The sequence below is a fragment of the Myxocyprinus asiaticus genome, chromosome 21, assembly GCF_019703515.2.
Source record: "Myxocyprinus asiaticus isolate MX2 ecotype Aquarium Trade chromosome 21, UBuf_Myxa_2, whole genome shotgun sequence".
NCBI classification, from domain to species: domain Eukaryota; kingdom Metazoa; phylum Chordata; class Actinopteri; order Cypriniformes; family Catostomidae; genus Myxocyprinus; species Myxocyprinus asiaticus.
Genome location: NC_059364.1, coordinates 14,646,610 through 14,671,460, shown reverse-complemented (window position 1 = coordinate 14,671,460; position 24,851 = coordinate 14,646,610). Strand labels below are relative to the sequence as shown.

Sequence of the window (24,851 nt, the reverse complement as noted above, 5' to 3'; positions counted from 1 at the left end):
CGAATGCGCTTGCCGGCTATACCCGCTGCCATATTGTTTGCATACAATGCAACAGTGGATTCTGAGTTCATTATAGAATCGTAGAAGGTTCTAAAAGCCTAGCCCTTCCACTTTCCCAGCGCCGGAAGTGGTTAGAATGAGTGACGGATGGAATGGGAGAAGGCACGAGTGGATTGACTAGTTTGTATATTCTTTGTTTGATGTCAGAAAACATGCCCGCATCACTGCATCAAAACAGTATGCTCAGATGGTAACGGCTTTAAACTTTTATTGAATGTTTGTAACATACAGTATACACGTAAAGATACTGTGATGTCGAAAAGACTATTTGAGCAGCTGGTTCATTATGACAACCGCTTCAGTCCCTCTTTTGCTGGTAAACTGCAGCACGAATGCAGATCACACTGGTTTGATCATACGCGTCTGAACCCAGCCTAGTGTAATCGCACCTGTTTGAACATACATGCAAAAAGGTTAACATCCATTGAACCTATCCATTGCACAAAATATTCTTTCTTTCTTTTTTTCTTTTTTTGTGGAAAAAGTTTAATTTGACTACAAAATGATTCTTCAAAAATGTTTCTTTGAAGAACCAAAAATGGTTTTTCAATGGCATTGCTGCGAAAATCTCTTTTTTGGAACTGTTATTATTAAAAATGCAGTCAATTGATTTTAATAGATTTTGACTTTAGCATGGTACTAAGCTAACAGTGCAATACTGTTAGCATAACAATGCATAGGATGCACAAATAATGGGTTCAATAAACAGTTTTTAATTACAATTAACTCTTTTTAGCGATACTTTTCAGCATTGAATGAAATCTACGTTTATTTCTAAACAACATTTCTCTCGCCTCATCCACTCTCTTGGATTTATTTTACTTTGGCACATGCATGTGCATGTGGCCTTAGGCCACGTCCACAGTAATATGTTTTTGGTTGAAAACTTTATTTTCAGTTTCCTAATGTTATTATTTTCCAAAGTAAGCAGTAATGGAGAAGTTTTCAAAATGCTTCATTTCCGGTGGAGGAAAGCACTGTTCCATTATGGATGAGAGATGTAAACGTAGCTAAATCAATCAGTTTTAAAAAAGAAAATTGTGTGCATGTGGCCTTAGGAGGCAGCATAATTAAGTTATCAATGTGTGCCTATGATGCCTTAAAATGCTCCCTCTGTAGGCAGCTCACTAGGTTTTTGGAACAGAGCATTTGTCTCTTTCACCCCCTTTTTGTTTTCACTCTCCCGCTCCTTAAGAAACGTGGCACTTGATAGTTCCATGGGAACTTGCCTATTGTGTAGCACCCATGTATAGTATTTCCCTCTCTTTAAAGGCTCTGTCAGGAAGGCCCTTTACAATTGCACATCCATCTCCCTGAGCGCTAAACAAACCTGCGATGTGAGTGCAGGCCTCACCGTAGCCCTGCTGGACCTTCCCAAGTGTCCTGCTGTCTTGCTCTGTTAGAAGTGCACTGTACTTTCATGACAAGACCCCCTGGAGGTTTGCAAATGAGCTTCTGCCTGTAGAATCATCATTTGTATGAACACACACACACACACACACACACACACACACACACACACACACACACACACACACACACACACAAATACTAGCAGAGAAAACATAAATGCACAGTACCAGGTGAATAATATAATCCACCATTAGCTCTTTATCACAAACAGACACATCAGGACTCGCCCACACTAAGTGTCAAGCCATTCACTTTTTCCCACATGCAGAGTGTTTTGTTTCTGTCATGTTCCTGTCACACACATACATACACACACTGCTCCCTCATCCAGGTCTTGCTGAAAAATAGAATTCATTGGAGAATTTGTAATTATATCAGCTAGTCCCTGTTCCCCAGGCGTCTCTTTGTATTAGTGTTTAGAAATTAGATTGCGGAGGCGCTACTCACTTAGTTTACAAGTCAGAATGAGCCACTCACCTCACCGCAGCTTTCTCAGAATTAGAAGACAAAATTCACTCATTCTACATCATTTGTGGAGGAATTCGACATCAAATTTAATATTCCGTTGGCCCTAAATGCTTTATTTTAAATTTTAAAACAAAATTCTACACTTCATATTATTTTAGTCCACTCATGTTTATCTTCTATGTTGTTCCAAACCTGTATGACTTTCTTTCTTGTGTGGAACACAAAATGAGATGCATAATGACAGCTTCAGTCACCATTCACTTTCATTGTATGGAAAAAAGATGCAATGAAAGTGAATGGTGACTGAGGCTAACATTCTACCTAACGTCTCCTTTTGTGTTCCATGGAAGAAAGAAAATCATATGGTTTGGAACAAGATGAGGGTGAGTATATGATGACCCCAGTTCCCCATTGTATAACCCCTTTTTAAAAAATCTCAAAGGCAGTATCACTGTATAAAGAGTAATTCACAAAGTCTGGCCTTAAACGAGCCATCATCCAAAAGCAGAACATTTAAAGAGTTTGAGAGATAAGGTTAATAATTCCAATCTCAAATAAATGGTTTTATATTAAATGCAGGTTGGAGAGTCAAACACAAGCACTGATTAATAAATGGAGAGAGTGGTCTGATGAGGTCAGAGGTCACCAATGCAGAGATAGGGGGTGAATCTCAATGTGTGATCTTTTGTGTTCTTACGTTCTCTTGGACGCGTTCTACGTCATCATCCACTGCCGAAGTTCGATTCCAATCCTCAAGAACGCAAGTACCGAGAATGCATGAAATTACCCGGATGTGTCCTTGAAATCGAGGATGCATCGGATGGTGACTTGTGGGCAAGAACTCGGTACTACTGTGGCAGACTAAGGACATTTATCGTTTTGGGTTTGAGAGTCATTATACTCAGTCAACATTTGTTTTTTTGGGCATAATTTTAATACAGTAATAAACATGGAGAGGACGAGTGTATACAGACTTTATTATTTTAACGTGTCACTAGTCCTGCAAAACCTCAGTGGTGTGATAATATTAATGCTGTCACTGGTGTGAATGCCAGTAGTTCTCTCACTGGATTCAAATGTGCTGTGACGGTTAATTGCACAACAGGAAGATTGCAGCACATCTCAAAGTTCACAATAGATGTGTTCTACATCCTCCTGTCCTTCCGAGTTCATTCTTCCAAGGATGCTTGGCAAGACCGGTCTTAATAAGAACGCAAGTCCGTTCTCCACGTTCTTTGAATTGAGATTCACCTAGGGTCACCTGCATTAATTGTGACCTTTTGCAATTAGTGTTCTTCATCAGGATTATGAGGAGACCTTGTTTTGTTTTGGGGGTTTTTTCATCATCAAACTATTTGTTTTAAATAAACCTTAATTCTTCTCTCTTAGAGAATGTACTTTTCATCTAGTTCTGTCTCACCCTACTGTAATGTAATCAAAGTATTTGTTCCTCTTTCTCTGGGTCTCATACCATCATTAAATTGCCTTTAATGTGCAAATCATTTTAAGTGACGTGCAGAGTTATTATCTGTAGTACAGTTTACTTGTCTTTCACACTGTTAAACAATGAACCGTGTTTTTGTGTTTTCTTGGCTACATCATTAGCATGTTTCTCTGACTCTGTATTAGATATTGATTGATGCAGGAGGAGAGAGAATGGAGAGAACATTCCAGAAGAGTGAAATTATCATGAGGATAGTATATTGGGGCAATCTTGATTTGAAGTGCTTTTTAGATGGAGAGAGAGAGAGACAATAAGACTGAATTAGCTCTGCTGGTGTCCCTGATAGCATCGGTTGTAAAATGTGTGAAAATAACAAGGGCCTGTCAGCTCGATCCCAACACCTCATCATCATCATCATCACCATGGGAACCAGTGTGCTGAGAGCCATGGAAGAGACATGCTCATTTAAACTGAGCTTTAAAGTTGCTCTCACATCTCACAGTGTGGCTACTCTCTGGCATGCCACATATATTATCCCTCTCTCTCTCTCTCTCTGTCTCTCTCCCCCACTCACTTATGTATTCATACAAGCCCTCGCCTGTTTTGCATCTATACTGGAACTGGAACGAAACATTTTCTTTGTCCCGGTTGCTACACAAGCAACAGGTTACTTGGCAAAATAGTTTGGCCACATATCCTTTTGAGAACCTTTCAGTTCTAAAAATGCTAAAGTTTTCTTTTAGAGTTAAGCTGTCGGTTAAGGCAAGTCTATAATATAACTTAATATAAAATCATCTATAGGATTTCCCTATTAAGATTAAGTTAAATCTGTGTGCCTAGGTATATATATATATATATATATATATATATATATATATATATATATATATATATATATATATATATATATATATTTAATCTCTTCATACTCAGGTTATGTATGTGACAACTGGCAAACAGAAGGGAAGGGAATAGTGCAGAGACATGCAAACAGCATATTTGCATATGGGAAATTGTCTCATCAGTGTTTGCCACTGAACCAGCTGTCAGTTTCTCAAAAAAAAAAAAAAAAAAAAAAAAACAGCACCAGAAATGAGAACATTTTCCAAGATGACATTGTAGCGAATTTGGTAGTATAAACGTACATGGGATGGGTTAAAGTGCTCGCGTATCTCCACCATTATATGTAGGGAAACAGTATGTGTGAGCTAGGAATTAAATAAAACATTATTATTATTACATTATTATGTAAGGGAATTTATAATGGAATTAGTCATGTTCGACAACCATTATAAATGAGATAAATGACAAATAACTAGATTATATAATACAATTCTCCACCATTAAAATCGTAATACAACTTCTCGTTGTATCTGCTCACAATTTCTATTGTAAGGAATTAGCTTTAATAAGGGAATTATGATTAATTCACTTATTGGAGTAATACTCTTTCATGGCTTATTGAAAATAATATTACACATATTTAGGAACAGCTTTGAAGCGAAATCTTTTAAAAACAGGGATGAGATTATTTATCCCTGTTTTTATACCACAGTCAAATTATCTTTAAAAGGGGAATATGAATAATTAACCATAACTCGTTATAATTAATTATAAATATTTGGATCAGTCAATAGAATTAACTTGATGTAGCTGAATTAATATTACAATCAATTAATCTGTTCATCCAGCGAACACTCAGTATTGATCGTCTATCAACTCTCAGAAAGAATATTTTTCATGGCCACAGAAAAATAACTCTTTCTTAGCATGTAGATGTGATTTACAAGCAGACCAGAATCAACTCGCAAGAATGTACACAAAAGCTTTAACTAAATCACGAACACATAACTAATCTAAACAAACACATACACACAAATCACGCATACATGGGAAATGGAAAAGTGAAAGTGAATGAAACTGGAACAGAACAGGGGAATGAAGCTATGAAAAGAGTCATTTAACCATCTGAAAAAACCATCAGTTTCTTACTTCAAAGCACCTTTGTTAACAAAGGGGTTCACAGCTTATACTAAACCTCTGTTTAGTTAGTTAATTGTACGATACTTGCAATGCTTTGGCTGTTGAGAGAGCGCCTGGATGCAGTCTCAGGAGAAAGTCTTGATGGTTCCTTGAGTTGATGGTGTTGAAGTTGCAATCAATTTCTTCCGCATTTAATAAAGAAATGATGATGAACTTGCGGTGTTAGTTTGACTCTGTTATGGTCAAGGAAGTTACACATGGCTTGATGTGTTTGAGGCCTGCCAGCCCGCGACCTCGCGGTCGGACCGGGTGTTTCCGGTCCCATACGAGCAGCAACCATGAACAGAAGGGAGAAAGAGAAGAGGGAAGAGAGCGAGAGGTTACTCCGACAGTGCCCTTTAACTCCTGAGGGAGGTCACTCCTCTCGAGTTTGGCTTGACCAGTGAGAAAGATGCAGTTTTCCAGTGGGAAAAGTTCCTTTGTTTGGAAGCTGACTCATTTGCATGATTGGAGTAAGCTAGCAGTTTGTGCCCCTTTATGCTCTGATTAATATAACAAGCATACAATGCATGCTATAAGGGGGTGCTATACTCCAATGTTTAGGGCATCACACAAGGATTAATTTGCTAGGAAGCATGATACCAATAATTTTACATTATCTAGTGGTTCTGTCATAAAGCATTCACAAAACGGTATACAGTACAAAAGACACTATACGAGACAGTAATAATCATGCACACAATGTCCTGAGAATATGCATGTTCATTTATAGAACAGTTTGTCTATAAATTAATGAAGAAAAGTCTGTTTTATGAGCTTTATGTGTCTTTCTTATGGGGGAATGGAGTGAGTTACTTCTTCCCACATTCCTTTGCTTTGCATGTGCCTACCTTCCCCCACCTGGAATGTATCTGAGGTCCACTAGTTGCTGGACCAGTGTCAGCAAAGGGGGAGAAAGAGCTGATAATGATTAGTGGGAGAGCAGACATCTCGGAGCCTGCTTGGGCCTACTTGGACCTTTGCTTGTTACGGTCTTGAGACGTCTGTTGGATTATTCATTAAATAATGAATAATTGTGTGTCTGATTGGTCCAGATGCTACAACATCAAATAACACATTCTGGAAACTGTAATGTGCAGTACAAGTACTATAAAGCTTTGCTGCAATTTCCGGGTTCTAGACTTTCAATATATTTCCAGATTTAAAGAGTTTCTGCTGTTAAAGACCTGCCTACAATCATTCTATGACTCTAATTTTTCAAATTTTTATATATTTAATTTCTGTCAGAATTTACTCACCCTCATGCCATTCTTATATGGAACACAGAAGGAGATGTTTTAATGAAGATAGCCCTCTGTCTTTTAAAAAAATAGCAGTGGGTAGTTCCTGACTTTAAAGCATAAAAAACACCTAAAAGTATATTAAAAGTAGTCCATGTGACTCGTGCGTCATATTGTTAGGCATATGGAAGGATTTGGTGAGAAACAACCTGAAATATAATTTTTTATTGAAATTCTTGACATCTGTTGCATGTTCCCTATGAGAGAAGCTTGTACACGGTGGCTTGCCTGTTCACACAATAACTTTTTTATGACAGAAGCTCATTCCCAGTGGATTGCATTTTCATGAAAAAACATTTTTAAGTGGTAAAAACAATGCAATTTGCATGAATGCTTGTCACTGTGAACAAGCTTCTCTCACAGTTAACTTACAAATTTACAAAAATAAATAAAATTACACAAATTAGGGTTTTAAACATCAAAACTCTAAATATAAAATAAATGGAAAACAGCTCATATATTTTGTTTGACCTCTTGAAGTTGACAATAAACATTTTCTGAAAGTAAATCACATCCTTTCATTGACATTTATAAAAAACAATAAACAAAATAATTATTTTTCCAGAGTTTCAAGGCCTCTATTAGCACTAAACGGCAATAGAACGCAATTGTTTCATGTTTGTACTAAAGTTCTTTAGAGCACTACAACCCCTACGTATAAACTCAAATCGTCTTCTGTGCATCTTTGTGGGCACTTCCTCATACACACTTTTAGCCCCGACAGCCCTAAGACGTTGATTCACCCACTCCTCCCACTGCAGACACACTCTGAAACAAACTTCTGCTTAGAAGAGAAATCTCTTTGAAGTCCTGTCAGTTTCTGAGACAGTGCAGCCGCCCTGTCAACAACACTTAACCATGATCCCATCCCTAGCATCCCACTGTTATCCACTCTCAAGAGCCACAATGCCCAAAAGAACTGTACTGTGTCCATTATGTGGGAGTTAGCAGGTTCAGGCCTGTGAGAGAATTGTAGAGAATATCTAACACTTATGTAAGAGAGTGCTGCATACATCACTGTCTGTCTGTGTCCAGTGACTGAAATGAAGAATACATTTGTCAGAGAATTAGGAGAAAATCAGATGTGTGAAAGAGCTTTGAGTCAGTGTGGTATCATTGTGCTTCATTATATTATATTAATAAGATGAGATATGATAGTGTGTCAATAAAGCAAGTTACAGCTAGGAAAAAAGTAGGCCAATTTCTTTTTAATATTTTCTGTCTCTGCTTTATAATGTTTCAGTGTCCTTCACTGACGTTGTAAGTAATCAGATAATTTTTTTTTTTTAAGGAATGATGCTACTAAGTAAAAGAAGGGGGAAATTAAGAAAATTATAAATAACATAATAACATAATAATATCAATAATTAGATAATGGGATTTTATTTCCAAGTTGGAAAACAAAAGTTCATCAAGATTTTTTGATTTTAGCCTGACAAAACCTTCAAGGTTGTGATGGATGTATGGATGGATGGACAGATGGATGGATGGATGCATCTCTCTCTCTGTCACTCTTGGTCCAGCCATATCCATATTTACATGGTGTTTCTATGTAGTGTTCTCAAACAACAGCTCCCCCCTGCTATCTTTAATGGAGGCTTTCCTCTCCCAGTGTTACTGTAAGAAATCCTATCATTTGTAAAGCCAGGTGTTTTTCAGTGAGACGATGGTAAGTCGACGGGGCCCCTAAGACCCACGAAAGAGTTGAAAATGAAGGCTGTGCACGCAACGTCCTCAGTCTCCAGGGAACAAATGTTGAGTGTGTTACGGTGCATTAATATCATCAAACACACCATGGGAATTTTTTGAAGCGTCACCGTGTGTAGAGCTTTACACAGCCAGAAATACAGTCATTACGCTTTGTGTGAGGAGCAAGCAGCGATTTAGCTCTGTGTTATTTTCATGAGATGAAATCATTAATGCACACAGCTTCTTTCACATGACATTCAAATATGAAATAAGTAAAAATGTCATTTTAGAGCAAAAATACAACCTCTGAATTACTCCCACATGTCAGTGTCAGTAATTCAGATAAATGCCGTTGATTTCAGGGTACATGACCTTTCAGAAGCATCAAGTCAATTTCCTGTGTGATCACGTTGTTTATGCTGTCTGGTCACCCGAATTGATGAACAATATTCCATGAATTTTTCCACTGTACTCCACTTGGAAAGTATTTTTTTCTCTCCGCAAATCCTTAGTCACATCTCGCTCCTGGTCTATTTTCACTCTAAAAATTACATTTCTCCCCATTTCTTTACTTCAAATCCCTATAAGCATCCTTTACAGTGGGAATTTTTCTATTTTCTAGAATGATTTGAGTAGGATAACATACAGACCAGACACTTATTTTTTTATGTGTCAAAATTACAGAAATAATTTTGAGCTATCCGTCCATGTTTTTTAATTTTTTTTATTAAAGATAGAAGATTTGGTGAACACAACCTCAGCATAAGAGAAACAATATTTGTTGCCCTACATTGTAAAAGCATTTATATTGCCATTACATCTGGCTGTGTGTAGAGCATTCAGATTTTAATTTTGTGTTTTCTATGTAGCTCTCAATCAGGCATTATTTTCTTATTTCTTCAACCTGGATTTTTAATGCATTTGGGGGTGGTTTGGGGGGCACGAGATAGTTTTTGTCGTACCTCAGTGCTCTAATTGATTGATTAAAGTATTTGATTGGTTTGGGAGGCCCTGGAACTGATTAAAATGCTTTCAGACACGAGCAGATTGAAAGGCAGCATGTTCCAGCATACTATTTGGCCCCCGGGGGCCCATGTTTGGCTCTCCTGGAGGAGAAGAGTGAAAGGATGTATGTTGGTGTCTGTGTGCTTGCGGCCCATCTGGTCAGTGGAATTAAAATGGTCTCTGGTTAGCAGGCTTACATGTGTCTTGTCCATTTCCAAGTTATTTAGAAATCTATTGTTTTATCTTATATAATCGCTGCAACATTTGCTTGATTTGAAAAGATAAAAAATATCTAGAGCCCGTGGGCGATTGTAGCCTTTATTTATTTATTTAAATTTTCCTTCATAACTTACTATAAATCTACCTGCCATCTTTTGGTATAAGGAACATACACTCACTGAGCACTTTATTAGGAATGGTCCTAATAAAGTGCCCGACGTGGTCTTCTGCTGTTGTTGCCCATCTGCCTCAAGGTTCGATTTGTTGTGCATTCTGAGATGCTATTCTACTCTCTACAATTGTACAGAGAGGTTATCTGAGTTACCGTAGCCTTTGTTGGCTCAAACCAGTCTGGCCATTCTCTGCTGACCTCTCTGCCGCTCACTGGATGGTTTTTTTTTTTTTTTAGCACCATTCTGAGTAAACTCTAGAGACTTTAATCCCAGGAGATCAGCAGTTACAGAAATACTCCATACAGTCATGCCACGGTCGAAATCACTGTGATTATTTTTTTTCCCCCATTCTGATGGTTGATGTGAAAATTAACTGAAGCTCCTGACCCATGTCTGCATGATTTTATGCATTGGACTGATGCCACATGATTGGCTGATTAGATAATCATACGAATAAGTAGGTATATAGGTGTTCCTAATATAGTGCTCAGTGAGTGTATAAATCTGTGTACAGTAATTGTGGCATTAAACATATTTAAGACTATACTAGATGATAGTATTACATGTAACACAAAATGTCAGAATGTTATGGTGGTAATTGTAACTACATCTCAAAGTAATAATATAATTGCTTTAATACTTATAATTCTGAATAGTGTTCACTTTTATATGATACTAATTCATTTTTCTGTCAGGAACAAGCAAAAGTCTAAGTGTGACCTACAGTACATGTATAATTATTTAAAATGAGTTAAATCTTTTTTGGTAAAGTCTATTATTCAGCTGATAGGACAAGAACAGTCTTCAACCAGTTACTTTAATAAAATATTGTTCATTACATTAAAAATAAATATAAATAAATGAATGAATAAGTAAATCTTTCAATTTAACCATTCAGTTATGACAACTGCCCCTGACCTCATAGCCATAATAAAATTGTGTACAGTAGATCCCAGCAACAGTCTTTTTTAAAGGGTTCCCACGATCATGGAAAACCTGGAAATATCAGGGAATTTGAAAATTCTAATTTCCAGGCACTTAAAAAGTCATGGAAAAGAATACAATTTTAAAAATTCATTGAAAAGTCAGTGTAATTTATATAGTAAATATTAATTATTCTAGTTATGCTCAGTTCTAAAATATTTAATCAGCTAGAAATGGCTCTTTGCGTGTTCAATCTTAATAAAATAATAAAAAATAAAAAAATAAAACATAAATCCTTATCCAGTAATCACAAGAAACTGAGAAAATCCTGGGAAAGTCATGGTAAATTATGTAAATGTATTGGTGAAAAGGTATGTAAACCATGTTTTAACTGATAAACTTATAAAATAGATGTCAGTTTAAATTTCACAGCAGGATAACTTTAGATAGCAGAAGAAAAATACGAGACCTCCAAAAACGATCACATTTTTACCTCAAATTGAGTTTCTCACAAATTGAAATGATTATATTTTTTCTCAGGCAGAGAGGACTTGACTAAACATATGCTGAATACGTATGACCATTGTTTATGATTCAAGAAATGTAGCGTGTTACAGTTGTCCCCTGTTACAATTGCCCTTCAGTCTTCCCTACCTACAAAGGCCAACAAAGCATCAGGCACAAACACCTTGCATAGTGCATTTGGCATAAATTAAAGTGTGTAAGCAGCACACAACAGCACAGCAGTGCATAAAATTTACAGCACTTTCATTGTGATATTGTATAATCAGCTGGCAACATTTCTGCAGGGAGTACACTTGTTCTTTGCTGAAGGTTGTCCAGAGGCTTTGCTCCTTGTCCAGCATGACTCAGCATGTTATGATGTCAGTGTTTCCCATTTCTTCCTCAGATAAATGCATGCTCTGCTTTTATTCCATGTTAAACAAAAAGAGAAACAAGGCGCCTCCACCCAGAGGTAGATTTGACAGTGTTTCTCTCGTGAACAGATGACAGGAGTTTTCATCAAAGCGGAAGCTTTTGCAAGAGTCTGGATGTGGGAGTGTATGACAGTGTGTAAGTGTGTGTGTGATCATGTGCCTGTCTGTGAGGTTGTCATGCTGATGAGTCCTGCTAGGGGCTTACAAAACAAAATAATAAATCTATTTTTTAAAGAAAAGGTTTTACTTCACAGATTTAACTAGAGCAGAGATTTTCAATCTTGGGGTTGTGACAGTATCTTATTTGTGGTATATTTTTGATACAAGTTATATTCTTACATAATTTTTAAAGCCTTAAGAATTTTGGAACCATAAAAAAAGGGGTTTTGACCACAAAATGGTTCAGAACCAAGCTAGAGTTTCAAAGTTACATTTCTTGGAATATTTTCTTTTATCAAATATTTTGTGAAACATAAGAAATCTGGGAGAATAGATCTAATTAAGAGTTAGCAGTGTATAAATTGGAACCTGTTTGGTTTGTTGTAATAGCTAACAGTCGTCAGGGATGGCTAATGAGCTGAAACCAGTCAGGGAACAGCCTTGGCTGCTGACGCCGTCCGGGCTTCAGGTCCAGTAAGTTTGGCATCATGCAAGAGCAGAGAAGAGATTCATGCAGAAAATGAGAGATTCAAAATTCAGAGGACATATTGAATTTTTGGCAAGTATTCTGAGCTGCAAGTGTATAAAAGACAGTGGAACAAGAACAAAAGTGGACCTGCACAGGGGGCGATTAGAGTAAAGAAAAAGAAAAACAGAACAGAGAAGAGAAGAGGACAAAGGGAGCTGAGCACTAATAGAATGCTGATCACTGCATATTTAGTTGGTGAAATGGTGATAGGTCTGAAATACTAGTCCTTTCAATGTAGTTCTTACCAACTGTACTGCCAGCACAATGATCCTGTGGACAGCTTGATCCAGCAGTCCAAGTGATCAAATCACTTGTCCTGCAGACCAAAAACTGGTTGGACCCAAAAATTGGGTCTGTTCCGATAGAGGAAAATAATGCAAATAATATGCATCTATTTATTCATGTTTAGTTGGGATAGCAAAATAAAAAGCCTTTTAAATGCAAGTCGTATTAAAGGGTTAGTTCACACAAAAAATTCTCTCATCATTTACTCGCCCTCATGCCATCCCAGGTGTGGATGACTTTCTTTCTTCAGCAGAACACATTTGAAGAATAATAGAAAAAATATCTTAGCTCAGTAGGTCCTTAAAATGCAAGTGGATGGTGATCTGACCTTTGAAGCTTCAAAAATCGCAGACAGTCAGCATAAACATCATCCAGCCGACTCCGCTGGTTAAATTAATGTCTTCTAAGGCGAAATGCTTGCTTTTGGTGTGTAAAAGATCAATATTTAAGTACTTTTTAACTATAAATCATTGCTTCTGGTCAGCAGCAGTATGCACATTCACGAGAGGGCGGAGGTCACGTATTCACGATGGCATGTTACGGAAGTAATCTCAAGTTTTTCTCTTGGTTGACACAGTTTTGCTACTGTTTATGCATTTACAAAATTGTCAGTTTTCAGTCTATGTTAATAATTTTGCATATTGTTGGGTCTATTTGGTTTATGCTAATATTAATAAATGTTTTATGTTTGATTTTAAGGGTATTTTCTAACAATTTTGATACTGTGTTTGGGTCAACACTTAATGTTAAATGTATAATCTTCTACCTGAAGCAAAACTAGCTGAGAACCACTGCTATAGACAGGCTGCCTCAATGGAAACATTCTCTGAAGCTTCTCCAAATGGTGAATTTAATTGCTGCTTGGATAATATCAAACAGCACAAATTGAAATTGAGCATTTTATAGCAGCCTGAACTCAGATAATACATCAATCCACATCAAACAGTCTATGAGCTCTCAGCTTGTCTCTGCTCAGCTTTCATTAGAACTAACTGCCTGAGGGACTCAACAAACCACATATTTTCAATCCTTAGAGAAACCTTGGATTTAATGTAAAAATCAATGCTTGATCTGCCTCTGTTTCCTGTTTAGCCCTGTTCTGATGTCTCGCAAAGGGCCATTGCTGTAAATAGATGTATTGCATTCCTGCTTTGCTAAATTCTCGTTATGCCACTAACAAGGATGGGCCCACGGAAATAATAGTTCACCAGGCTGTTTTTTGATCATGTCATTTATAGCTTTTGACCTCTCCATTCTCTCTCACAGATAATGACAGCCATGAGGAGGAGGAAGAAGCCAAGATGGAAAATGGTGAGTGACGGTTTTTTCTAATGCAGTGTTCACATTTGCAAACAAGGCAGGAAATTATCACATCCAATATCCCGTGGCCAGAAGAAATGTAATCCATGGCGTCTGAATCACAATATAGGTCTGTGATTAATCAAACCTTTTGTTGCGAGTGGCAGCACTACAATTGCCTATAAACGAGAAAACAAGAGTTCGCATTTTTCTGAGCGGATCCCTGAAATTGTTTTGCGTACCTTTGGTTTTTCGGGGAGTTAATTGTGATTAGGGATGCCAGGTGATGTGCTGAATGGTTTTGGACTGTAGTCAGATTGATCGAAAGCTAATCAGACCCACACACCACTTTGTTGTAGCAATGATAACATCAGATATTATCAATTTGGAATGCAATTTGCTCACCAGGTCTAAGTATGAAACATATTGTAATGGTGGTGCATTCACATGCAAATTGCCTCACCTTCTTTGTTGACTTCCAAAAAAAGAGAAGATTACAAGGCCTTCATCTGGATGCCTTAACTGTACAGTCACACAGGGACAAAAGAAGATCGGAAATAAAGGTATTTCATTGTAACTAATTCGTGTTTGCTAGAAGAGCTAAATAGACATTGGCAGGTACAGCATTACAATTGCTTTAGGACTAAGCTAATTCCCAGCACTAGGCCTCAAATCCGGCTTACACACACACAATAGTCCCAAATCTGCTAAAGCAACTGTCAAAAAGACATTTGAGCATCTTTCTATTGTAATCTAATCTGGGTTTATCTCTAGGTTTAGGCTGGACTACAAAACCAGTACAGGTTGGATGATACCAGGTTAAAAGAATGCTGTGTGGCCTATACTAGCGATTTGGTCAGATTACAGTAGGCTTTTCATGGTAATTAGACTTAAGAACAGTCAAATGTTGAGTGGGAAAGATGAGCCCAGGTCAAACATGTCTGCAGCAGTCACATACCCTCCATGGAATTATTGGAGAGACATTTTCTGGCAGGGTAACAAGGTGAGCATTAATGGTTTCCACAAAAGTTAGTTGATTGAAAATGCAGAGAGTGAGAAAGCATTTTTATACCTCAACGACATGCTGCACATGCAGCTAACAAAGCAGGACAGCACGCTATGATTTTTACAACTAATGTGAGAAAGTGTTCACGGGATTGTAAATGTAAGCTCAGACACCTATAAAAACCAGATCCAAACTCTTCTTCAGTTTTCCAACAGTGTTGTTATCGTTAATAAAAACTAAAAAGAAAAGTTGCTGAAAACATTTTCAAAAAATAAAAACTTTGGAAAAATGGAAAATACATTTTCACGACTCCAAAGTAGGGCTGGACAATATAACGAATATTCATGTTATTATCATGATGATTTTGCTTGCGATATAAAATTAAGCAATATTGTGAATATCGTGATTGTTTTATTTTGCTTTTTATTTGGCCAGTACATCTCCTAAAGACTAATTTCATGATCCTTCCTTGTAGGGTTGCTCAATTAATTAAAATAACATCAGATTAAATGTATTCCTCAAAATAATAATAATAATTCAGTATTATAATAATATTTAACTGGGTTCCAAAGAATAAGTGAGTGAAGTTTTTGTACATTTTAGTTTTAGTAAAAATATTTGTAGATAAATAATGCTTTTTTGTTTTAATGGTGCATATAAATGAAAATTATTAAATGACATTTTTCCGTGTGTTTATTTAGTAAAACTGTGTAAAACTTTTAACTAGATTTGTACTTCATGCATTAAAATTTTTTGAATCTACTTGGCTACAATGGCTGTTTGGTTAGTGATGGTTACTCTGGCTAAAAAAAGAAAACAACCTTTATGCCATTTCAGAGCAAGGACATAATTATTGAAATATATACCAATTATTGTCTATAGGCTGAAACATATTGTATAATATATATGATATATAATATACAGTATGAAATATTATATAAAATATATGCAAAATATATTAACCTTTTAAGCTCTGAAGGTGTTTTTTAAGATTTCCTGTTTCAGTGGCATGCCCAAAATTAAAGGCTTATAACTCGACAAAAAAACAAGGAGGGTCAAGTGTTTGGTATCATTGTAAAGAAAACGATAAAGATTGATACTTTTTTCCCCCAATCATGTCAACTGTAACTGAGAAAAAACTTTGATTGCTTTGTTGATACAACAAAGCAATCAAAAGTTATAGCATTACAAAAATTATGTATCATAGTGTTCAAAAACGTCTCCATGTTTCCAAAAGGCTCTCCAAACAAAACATAATAATTGTACATAAGAACTAATTATTCATGCAAACACAACAATGAATGAATGAATGAATGAACATTACATTTATATAGCGCTTCTCTGATACTACACTCAAAGCGCTTTACACAGTGAACAGGGGACTCTCCTCAACCACCACCAGTGTGCAGCATCCACCTGGAAGATGCGACGGCAGCCATAGTGCGCCAGTATGTTCACCACACACCAGCTATTGGTGGAGAGGAGAGAGGAGAGTTATAGAGCCAATTAATGGATGGGGATTACAATGACTAAAGGTATGCATAGCATGGAGACATGATTTTAGTAATGAGATTTCACAGAATGAGCACCATTTGACTCAATGGCCATGTTCACACAGGCAAAAAAAATCCGAATTTTGGATGCTGTCACTCAAATCCGTTTAGGTTTTTGTAGTCTGAACAGGACAAAAACACATTAAATAACACATTATTACAAGCCTCATCCAAACCACACTTGTAGGTGGTTTTGAATCCGACTAAAATCTGCGTCTCAGTCTGAACGGTCAGATCACATTTCATGTGGGGGTTTTTTTCATCATTTGCTGTGCGTGACGGTTGTTAAATGTCAGGTTTTGCGACGAGAAAACATACTGCGCTCCGAACGACATAATTAATGCCTTCACAGGGCTCTTCAAATTTAACACAATAATGATGATCATGCAGTAGGATCGTTACAAACAGAATTTTCAATAAAAATGATTTCAAAAGAGAGTTCAGCCTGTTTTATTACACATTTCAGCCCTACAAACTCTCACAATGGAAGATAAAGTCTTTAGGGAACAGGGCATAGAGATCATCACTTCTGAATGAAACACACCCATATGTCATTTATATGTTACAGGACACACAAAGCACTGCAAACCTCTTATAATAATACAGACATTGGCTTAACTTACCCTATTAGATGCGCTAAGGTGCAGTAACCCATACCGGTTGCAAGAAACCACAATGCGATAAAGTATTGAATGTCACGCGAATACGGGACATTTGAGCATTTCATCACAGGACGCGGGTCCTCGTCTCACCGTCTGACCTTTTTATGCTTTAATACGGGACACAAAGCCTCCAATACAGGATGTTTCGCTCTCTGCTAAAGCACAGGACACCAAGATAAAAGGCGTCCCATATGAGACGTCATAATTTTGGCCAAAATACAGGACGTCCCCGCTAAAATGGGTAGCAACAAAACTAGCATCAAGAAACATTGCATATGCCACCTCTCCCATTTTTAAGCCGTTGTCTGTGAAGAATGTTCATATTTGAATACTACCCTCATGAAAAGCATAATCAATGGTAAAACATCCATCGCTAAAATCTCACGCATTGTGAATACGCAAGTTTGCTGCGTTACCATGACAACTAATGTGGACGTGATGGCAAAAGCGCCTGTTGTCTGAACAGAAAAAATCTGGTCTGGCCACATTTAACTTGCAGTTTGAACAGTCACCCAAAAAAATCTGATTTTTTTCCTGCAGTGTGAACAAAGCCAATGAGTCTGCATCGAGTTTTTTGTCATTTACTTGGCGCCATCTACTGGTGGCCATATGTAACATTGTGCTTCGTGTGGATTATCTAATTATCTATGCATCGGAATACCTTGTGTGTGGGCTCGTTTGAAAGATAATCACCTCCTCAAAGTAATGGTATATGATGTTTTATGTTCCATTTATTTTTCGTGAAGATTCACAAAATGCAGCAAATAAGTAACACCAACATAATTGTCAAAGACATATACTTAGCTATTACTCACTATTTTGTGTGTGAGTAAAACAAATAGGCTGGTTGTATTCTCCTCTTTGAGAGCCTTCTAACAACATATGTTACATGGCTATTTGATCAGATGAATTTTTCTTTTTCTTTTCTTTTTTTTTTTTTAATAAATGATCAAAACAGAACACTGATTTGTCTGCAAATTTCAAAGCACTTGTTCAGTTTTTGGTCATAATGCCTGCATGCATTGGAAAGTAGAGGAAAGTTCAAACGATACCTATTCTGTGTTGGTCAAGACTGTAGTTTTTAATATTTTTACAATAATGTTTTTCTTGCAAAAAAAAAAGAAAAAAAAAAAAGGGATTTCTCATGATCTTATATTGCTATAATACAGCCATATCACCCAGCCCTACTTGAAGCTAAATAAAAATAAAAATGACCACAAATTAGTTATTTTTTGATACACAGTATATTATTAAATTTGAAAACTACAACACACCTCCATTAAACATGGAAATGCCACTAGAAGGTGATAACACTAGAAGGTCCTGAGAAATGTAATGGTGTTGAACGTATTTAAATGATATCAGGTGAAGCATGAAATTTGGGAGCGCTAAAATACTAAAACTAACACTCATAGAGTGAAAACTAATCTAATTTGAAAAGACAAATTGAAAATAAAATTGAAAATAAAAACTAAATAAAAAATTAAAAACTATAATAACCCTGTTCCTAGTTACACTGTGACAGACACCTGGCATTGACATTTTACAAGCTCGTTATAAAACGTTTTATTTTAAAACAATCCAAGACATTTCTAATAGTCCACTGACCTACCTTAAGTCCTTGTGTTGGGGCTTTGTGCGGCTGTGTTCACTTCTGCTCAAAACCAGGGAGACCAATTACCTCTTTTGTGGACACTGTAACACCTCATTGTATACACCGAACCACAATGACCCAACATGGCAACACCTATCAGGATTTTATCTTGTTCACAACACATCAAGCTCCACGTTTGCCCACACACACACACACGCACGTTATTGTGCCTGTCTGACTACGCCCTGCTTTTCCAGCCCCAGCAGCTTCGGCTAGCTTAGCATCAGTTTCATTCAGTAAATGTCTGACTGGCAGCCAAGCCCTGGCCTTTAGCAGCATTCACTTAGGGCTCTGAATCTTGCTTTTTTCTCTGGATGCAATTCAACAGCTCAAATGGTTGCCATTCTCACATGTAATTTAATTTTTCCCACTCATTTTCCCCTATATCAGCTCTCTCTCTCTTTCCATCTCTCTATCAATCAATCCCTCTCTCTCTCTACTGTATGTTTCTTCTTTTTCTCGCTGTCTTTCACTGAAATCCCTTAAACTACACTTTCCCAGTGCCCATTTTTTATCCGCTGGGTTTGCAGAGGTACACAAAAGCCCTGTTGATTCAGGATATCTTGGTGCATGTATGTGCACACCAGCAGGGTCTACAACACAATACCAGGATATTCCTCGGCTCATTCCACCCTTATCAGAGCAGTTCAGCATGGACAATCTGTGCCTTGTAACTTTAGATGCTTTTTTTTATGGCTTTATATATTAGTAAGCCTGCTTTTGCCCTTTTTCAGATCTGAGATTGGTAGAGGTTTTATTTTAAGAGGTTTATGAGTTCAGCATATACCCATAACTGTATTTATAATACAGCTCAATTTGTTAATTAGTGGTTCTTGCTAAGGCAAGCATAACTATTGCTATACTTGGGGTTAAGGATTTGAACAAACCCTTAATCCTAAATATTAAAATGATTGACTATGGACATGAATGATGCCTAAAATACAGCTTGTTGAGTAGGGCTGTGCTATTACCTTTTTAAACAATCACATTTACAGATGGAAAATTCCTATATTTATCTCTGACTCAGCAACCGCATAGCAGTGCGCTAGCAATCACTCAGAACACATTGCAGCTGCATAGCAACACCCTAGCAACCTCTTAGAACACCCTGGCAACCAATTAGCAGCGCGCTAACAACCATTTAGAAGACATTATTAACTGCATAGCAATGCCCCAGCAACCACCCAGAACACCCTAGCAACCACATATAAATAAATGCACAAACAACCACTCTGAACACCCTGGCAACTGCAAAGCAGCGCACTAACAACAACTCAGAACACATTAGCAACTGCATAGCAACACCTTTGTAACCACCCAGAACCGCATAGCTTAGCTAACAACCATTTAGAACACATTAGCAACCTCATAACAGCATGCTAACAACCATTTAGAACACATTAGCAACCTCATAGCAGCGTGCTAATAACCATTTAGAACACATTCGCAACCTCATAGCAGCATGCTAACAATCATTTTGAATTCATTAGCAACCTCATAGCAGCGAGCTAACAACCATTTAGAACACATTATCAACCTCATAGCAGCGTGCTAACAACCATTTAGAACACATTAACAACCTCATAGCAGTGTGCTAACAACCATTTAGAACACATTAGCAACCTCATAGCAGCACGATAACAACCATTTAGAACACATTAGCAACCTCATAGCAGCATGCTTACAACCAATTAGAACACATTAGCAACCTCATAGCAGCATGTTAACAACCATTTAGAACACATTAGCAACCTAATAGCAGCATGTTAACAACCATTTAGAACACATTAGCAACCTCATAGCAGTGCTAACAACCATTTAGAACATATTAGCAACCTCATAGCAGTGTGCTAACAACTGTTTAGAACACATTAGCAACCTCATAGCTGCATGCTAACAATCATTTTGAACACATTAGCTACCTCATAGCAGCACATTAACAACCATTTAGAACACCTTAGCAACCTCATAGCAGCATGCTAACAACCATTTAGAACACATTAGCAACCTCATAGCAGTATGCTAACAACCATTTAGAACACATTAGCAACCTCATAGCAGCATGCTAACAACCTCTCAGAGGACATTAGCAAATGCATAACAGTGCCATAGCAACCATCCAGAACACCCTAGCAACTACATAGCAGCCCGCTAACAATCACTCAGAGGACGTTAGCAACTGCACAGGAACAGCATAGCAACCTCAAAACACCCTTGCAACCACATAGCAGCACAAAAACAACCACATAAAACACCCTGGCAACTGCATTGCAGCTTATTAACAACCACTCAGAGCTTTCAAGTAACTGCATAGAAATGTCATAGCAACCACCCAGAGCAACCTAGCAACCACAAAGCAGCGCACTATCAACCACTTGGAACACATTAGCAACACCCTAGTAACCACATAGCAGTGCGCTAACGACCACTCAGAATTCATTAGCAACTCCATAGCAACCACCCAGAATATCCTAGCAACTGAATAGCAGCATGCTAACAACCACCCAGAACACGTAAATAATTGCATGGCAATGCCCCAGCAACCACCCAGAACACCCTTGCATTGTGGCAAGAACCACTTTTTTTTCAGAGAGTGAAAGAGTAAAAATATAGTGTTCTCATCATCTTTGTGGCGTGCTTTTGTTTAACAGATAACGCGCAGACTGAAGGAGGAGAAGAAGATGCCACTCAAGGTATGAGAAATTCTTGATTGTGTTTGTGTGTGTGTGTCTTTCTAAGTCTTTCTCTTCCTACTGTAGTTTTCAAGCTTTCAACAATGTGCATGGAGCTTTCAGTTCAACTGTCAAAGTTGATATCACCCAGCATTCTCTTCCTCCAAGATTGCTGAGGGAAAGTGAGACTATCTCCCCTGGATATTCTCTCAGGGTGTGGAAACCTGTTTAAGGAGACATTAGCTTACAAATTCTGCCATTTTAGCCTCTTCAGCTGTGTAATACTGAAACTGTTACTCGCTCCTCAATAAGATGGACCAAAGATAATTAGATTCGTACACTGGAGGGCAGTAGCAGACTATTAACACCACAGTTTCTCCATTTGTCTTAAAGCAAGAAGGTTTTTCTTTCTTTCTTTAATATTAAAGAAGACAGCACTGATGTATTTGGGTAAATTTCCCCTGGCTGACATTTCTGTTAAATTTTCAGCAATAAACAAAATCATATTTTTGGGTTAAGTGATACTTTAGCAACAGCAAAATATCATGGGCATGTTTATTGTCCTTCTGACCAAAATAGACAAACTCCAGTACTGCGCTTACAGAAAAGTACCATAATAAAGATTTTTTTTTTTTTTTTTTTTTGCCAAAAATATTTCATAGTTACTGAAAATTTTTGTTACTACTGTAAAAGCATAATAAATTAATATTGGAAATATTTCAAAATATTTCTGTTGTACATTTATTTATTTGTTTGTTTATTTTTCATGAAATTTCATGATATGTTTTTGACACATATCATGTAAAAGGGATAGTTCACCCCATAATGAAAATTCTCTCTTCATGTACTCACTCTCATGCCATCCCTGGTGTTTATGACTTTCTTTCTTCTGTGGAACACGATCAAAGATTTTTAGAAGAATATCTAATCTCTGTTGGTCCTCGCAGTGCAATTGAATGGGTACCAAAATTTTGAAGCCCCAAAATGCACATAAACACAGCATAAAAGATCCATAAGACTCCAGTGGTTAAATCTTTATGATAGGTGTGGGTGAGAAACAGATCAATATTGTTTCTATAAATTCTCCTCCCTGTCCAATAGGTGGCGATATGCATGAAGTATGCAAATCGCCAAATACAAAAGAAGAAGAATGTGAAAGGGAAAGTGGAGATTTATAGTAAAAAATTAATTAAACATTGATCTGTCTCTCACCCACACCTATCATATCGCTTCTGAAGACATGGATTTAATCACTGGAGTTATATGGATTTATTTATGCTGCCTTTATGTCCTTTTGGAGCTCCACAATTTTAGTACCCATTCACATGCATTGTGCGGACCTACAGAGCTGAAAAATTCTACTAAAAATCTTTGTTTGTGTTCAGCTGAAGAAAGAAAGTCATACACATCTTGGATGGCATGAGGGTGAGTAAATGATGAGAGAATTTTCATTTTTGGGTGAACTATCCCTACAACCATGGTCAATTTTGGGCATATCTAAAAGCAAATCAAAATCACATACTACACACACACACACACACACACACACACACACACACAAAGAATCAAGGACATTTACATTTCACAAAATAATTTCAGACTGAATTAATTATTTCTGACACTATCTCCATTAATAAAAGCCTATCTGGACTCTGATCTTATTAGGAACTAATCCAGTCGCAAAAAATGTGGCCTTGTTTAACCTTCATAGGACAGTGTAAACATTAAAGCTATCTCTGCAAAAGTTGAGCTCAAACAATAAACAACAATGTTTGTTATGACGCCACCTTGATGAAAGTAAAGAACAGAGCAAAGCTTGTTAAACCGCCACAGTGTCTGATTTATCCACAGGTGTTAACAACAATGTAGTCTTCTCTCGCTGTCACCAACATCAAATGCTTTAGCTCTAATGCCATGTCACTAAGAGAACAAGATACGGCAACACATTAAATGTTTTTGATATCGTTTCTATTGATTTGCAAAAAATTACATTTGCATGCTAATTACTCTACCAACAAAGCTTACCACAACTTTGTTTTTCATGAACAGAGGAAGTTGATGTACAGCCATTGTGGGCTAATGCTTTGTATTACACATACAGTACTCTCCCTGAGGGGATGCTCTCTAACTGAGGTTAGAGCAGGGGGGCTTTTAGCCAGCATGCTAATGACAGAGAAACATTAGTGCCATTCTCCCTAAAGCAGTACTTCATACATTCACTCACTCAGGGGAGAACTGGCCCTGCAAGCACTGATCTGGAACAATCCTCAACGGTTACCTGTGATAAGTGTAAAGGAAAACAATACCTCATTCCAGATCAACTCCCACTTGCCTTCTTTCAAAAACTCATACCTAGTGTTTTTCTAGGAAAGAACAGAATGTGTGAATCTCAGAGTTTTTTTGTGGGAATGTTGGTCTTGACAAAATGTTTTGAAGAGCATTAAAGAAACAGTTTGCCCACAAATTTAAATCCTGTCATTGTTTACTCACCCTTATGTTTTTCAAAACACTGACTTTCTTTCTTCTGTGGAAAACAAAAGGAGATATTTATAGCAGAATGTCCAAGCTGCTCTTTTCCATACAATGAAAGTGAATGGGGACCACAGATGACTGGCAAGATTTTCAGTGACTTACGCCTTACGTTTCAAACAATAGTTGCCTCTGTATTGTGATGCACATGTCTTTTTGATTATGATAAAAACAAAAGTAACAGTTACGTTTATATTGTTACTAATATTTCCAAATTAGTTTTTGGTGAATTGAAGTAACTTTTGCTTGCTAAAAAATCCATACATTATTTTATAGAAAAATCACTTTGAAATTTGTTTATCAGATGTGATCATCTCTCAATCATCATAACATTCCATTCAGGATGGAATGGGGGAAAAAACACAGAGCTTTGAAAATATAATTTTTGTTTTTTTTAAATTAATATTTCAAGTGTGAACTTATATTTAAATGTTTTTTTTTTTTTTTTTTTTTTTTTTTTAATGTGTACAGCCTGCTCTTCTGTCATTTCACAGATCTCATTGTTTTACAATACAAGCTATCATATAACCACTATTACCTCCTGAGGCCCAGCAAAAAAGTTTTTACAATTTCACTTTAAACATAATGATTTTTATAAGTCAGTATAGTGTATGGTGCATATAATAATTGTTTATATATATATATATATATATATATATATATATATATATATATATATATATACAGTATTGCGCAAAAGTCTTAGGCACATAAGGTGCTTCATAAAAACATTTGTCTTAAGATGGTTATTTATATTTTCAGCTTTATTATGTCAATAGGAAATATACATTTTAGACTCCCAAACATTTCTTTTGCGAATAGAAGAACAGGGAGCCCTGCAACAGAT

The 24,851-nt window shown here is 36.9% G+C and overlaps 1 protein-coding gene across 2 annotated transcripts in view; it reads left to right on the top strand.

Annotated features, from left to right (window-relative positions):
* The window catches only part of LOC127412386 (ADP-ribose glycohydrolase MACROD1-like), an 817,662-nt gene that overhangs the window by 725,805 nt on the left and 67,006 nt on the right, over positions 1–24,851 (top strand). For both annotated transcript variants that reach the window (XM_051648695.1, XM_051648696.1), the window contains exons 10-11: positions 13,896–13,940; positions 21,455–21,496. In XM_051648695.1, the coding sequence (XP_051504655.1) occupies positions 13,896–13,940; positions 21,455–21,496 (87 nt within the window). The remainder of the gene's footprint in view (positions 1–13,895; positions 13,941–21,454; positions 21,497–24,851) is intronic.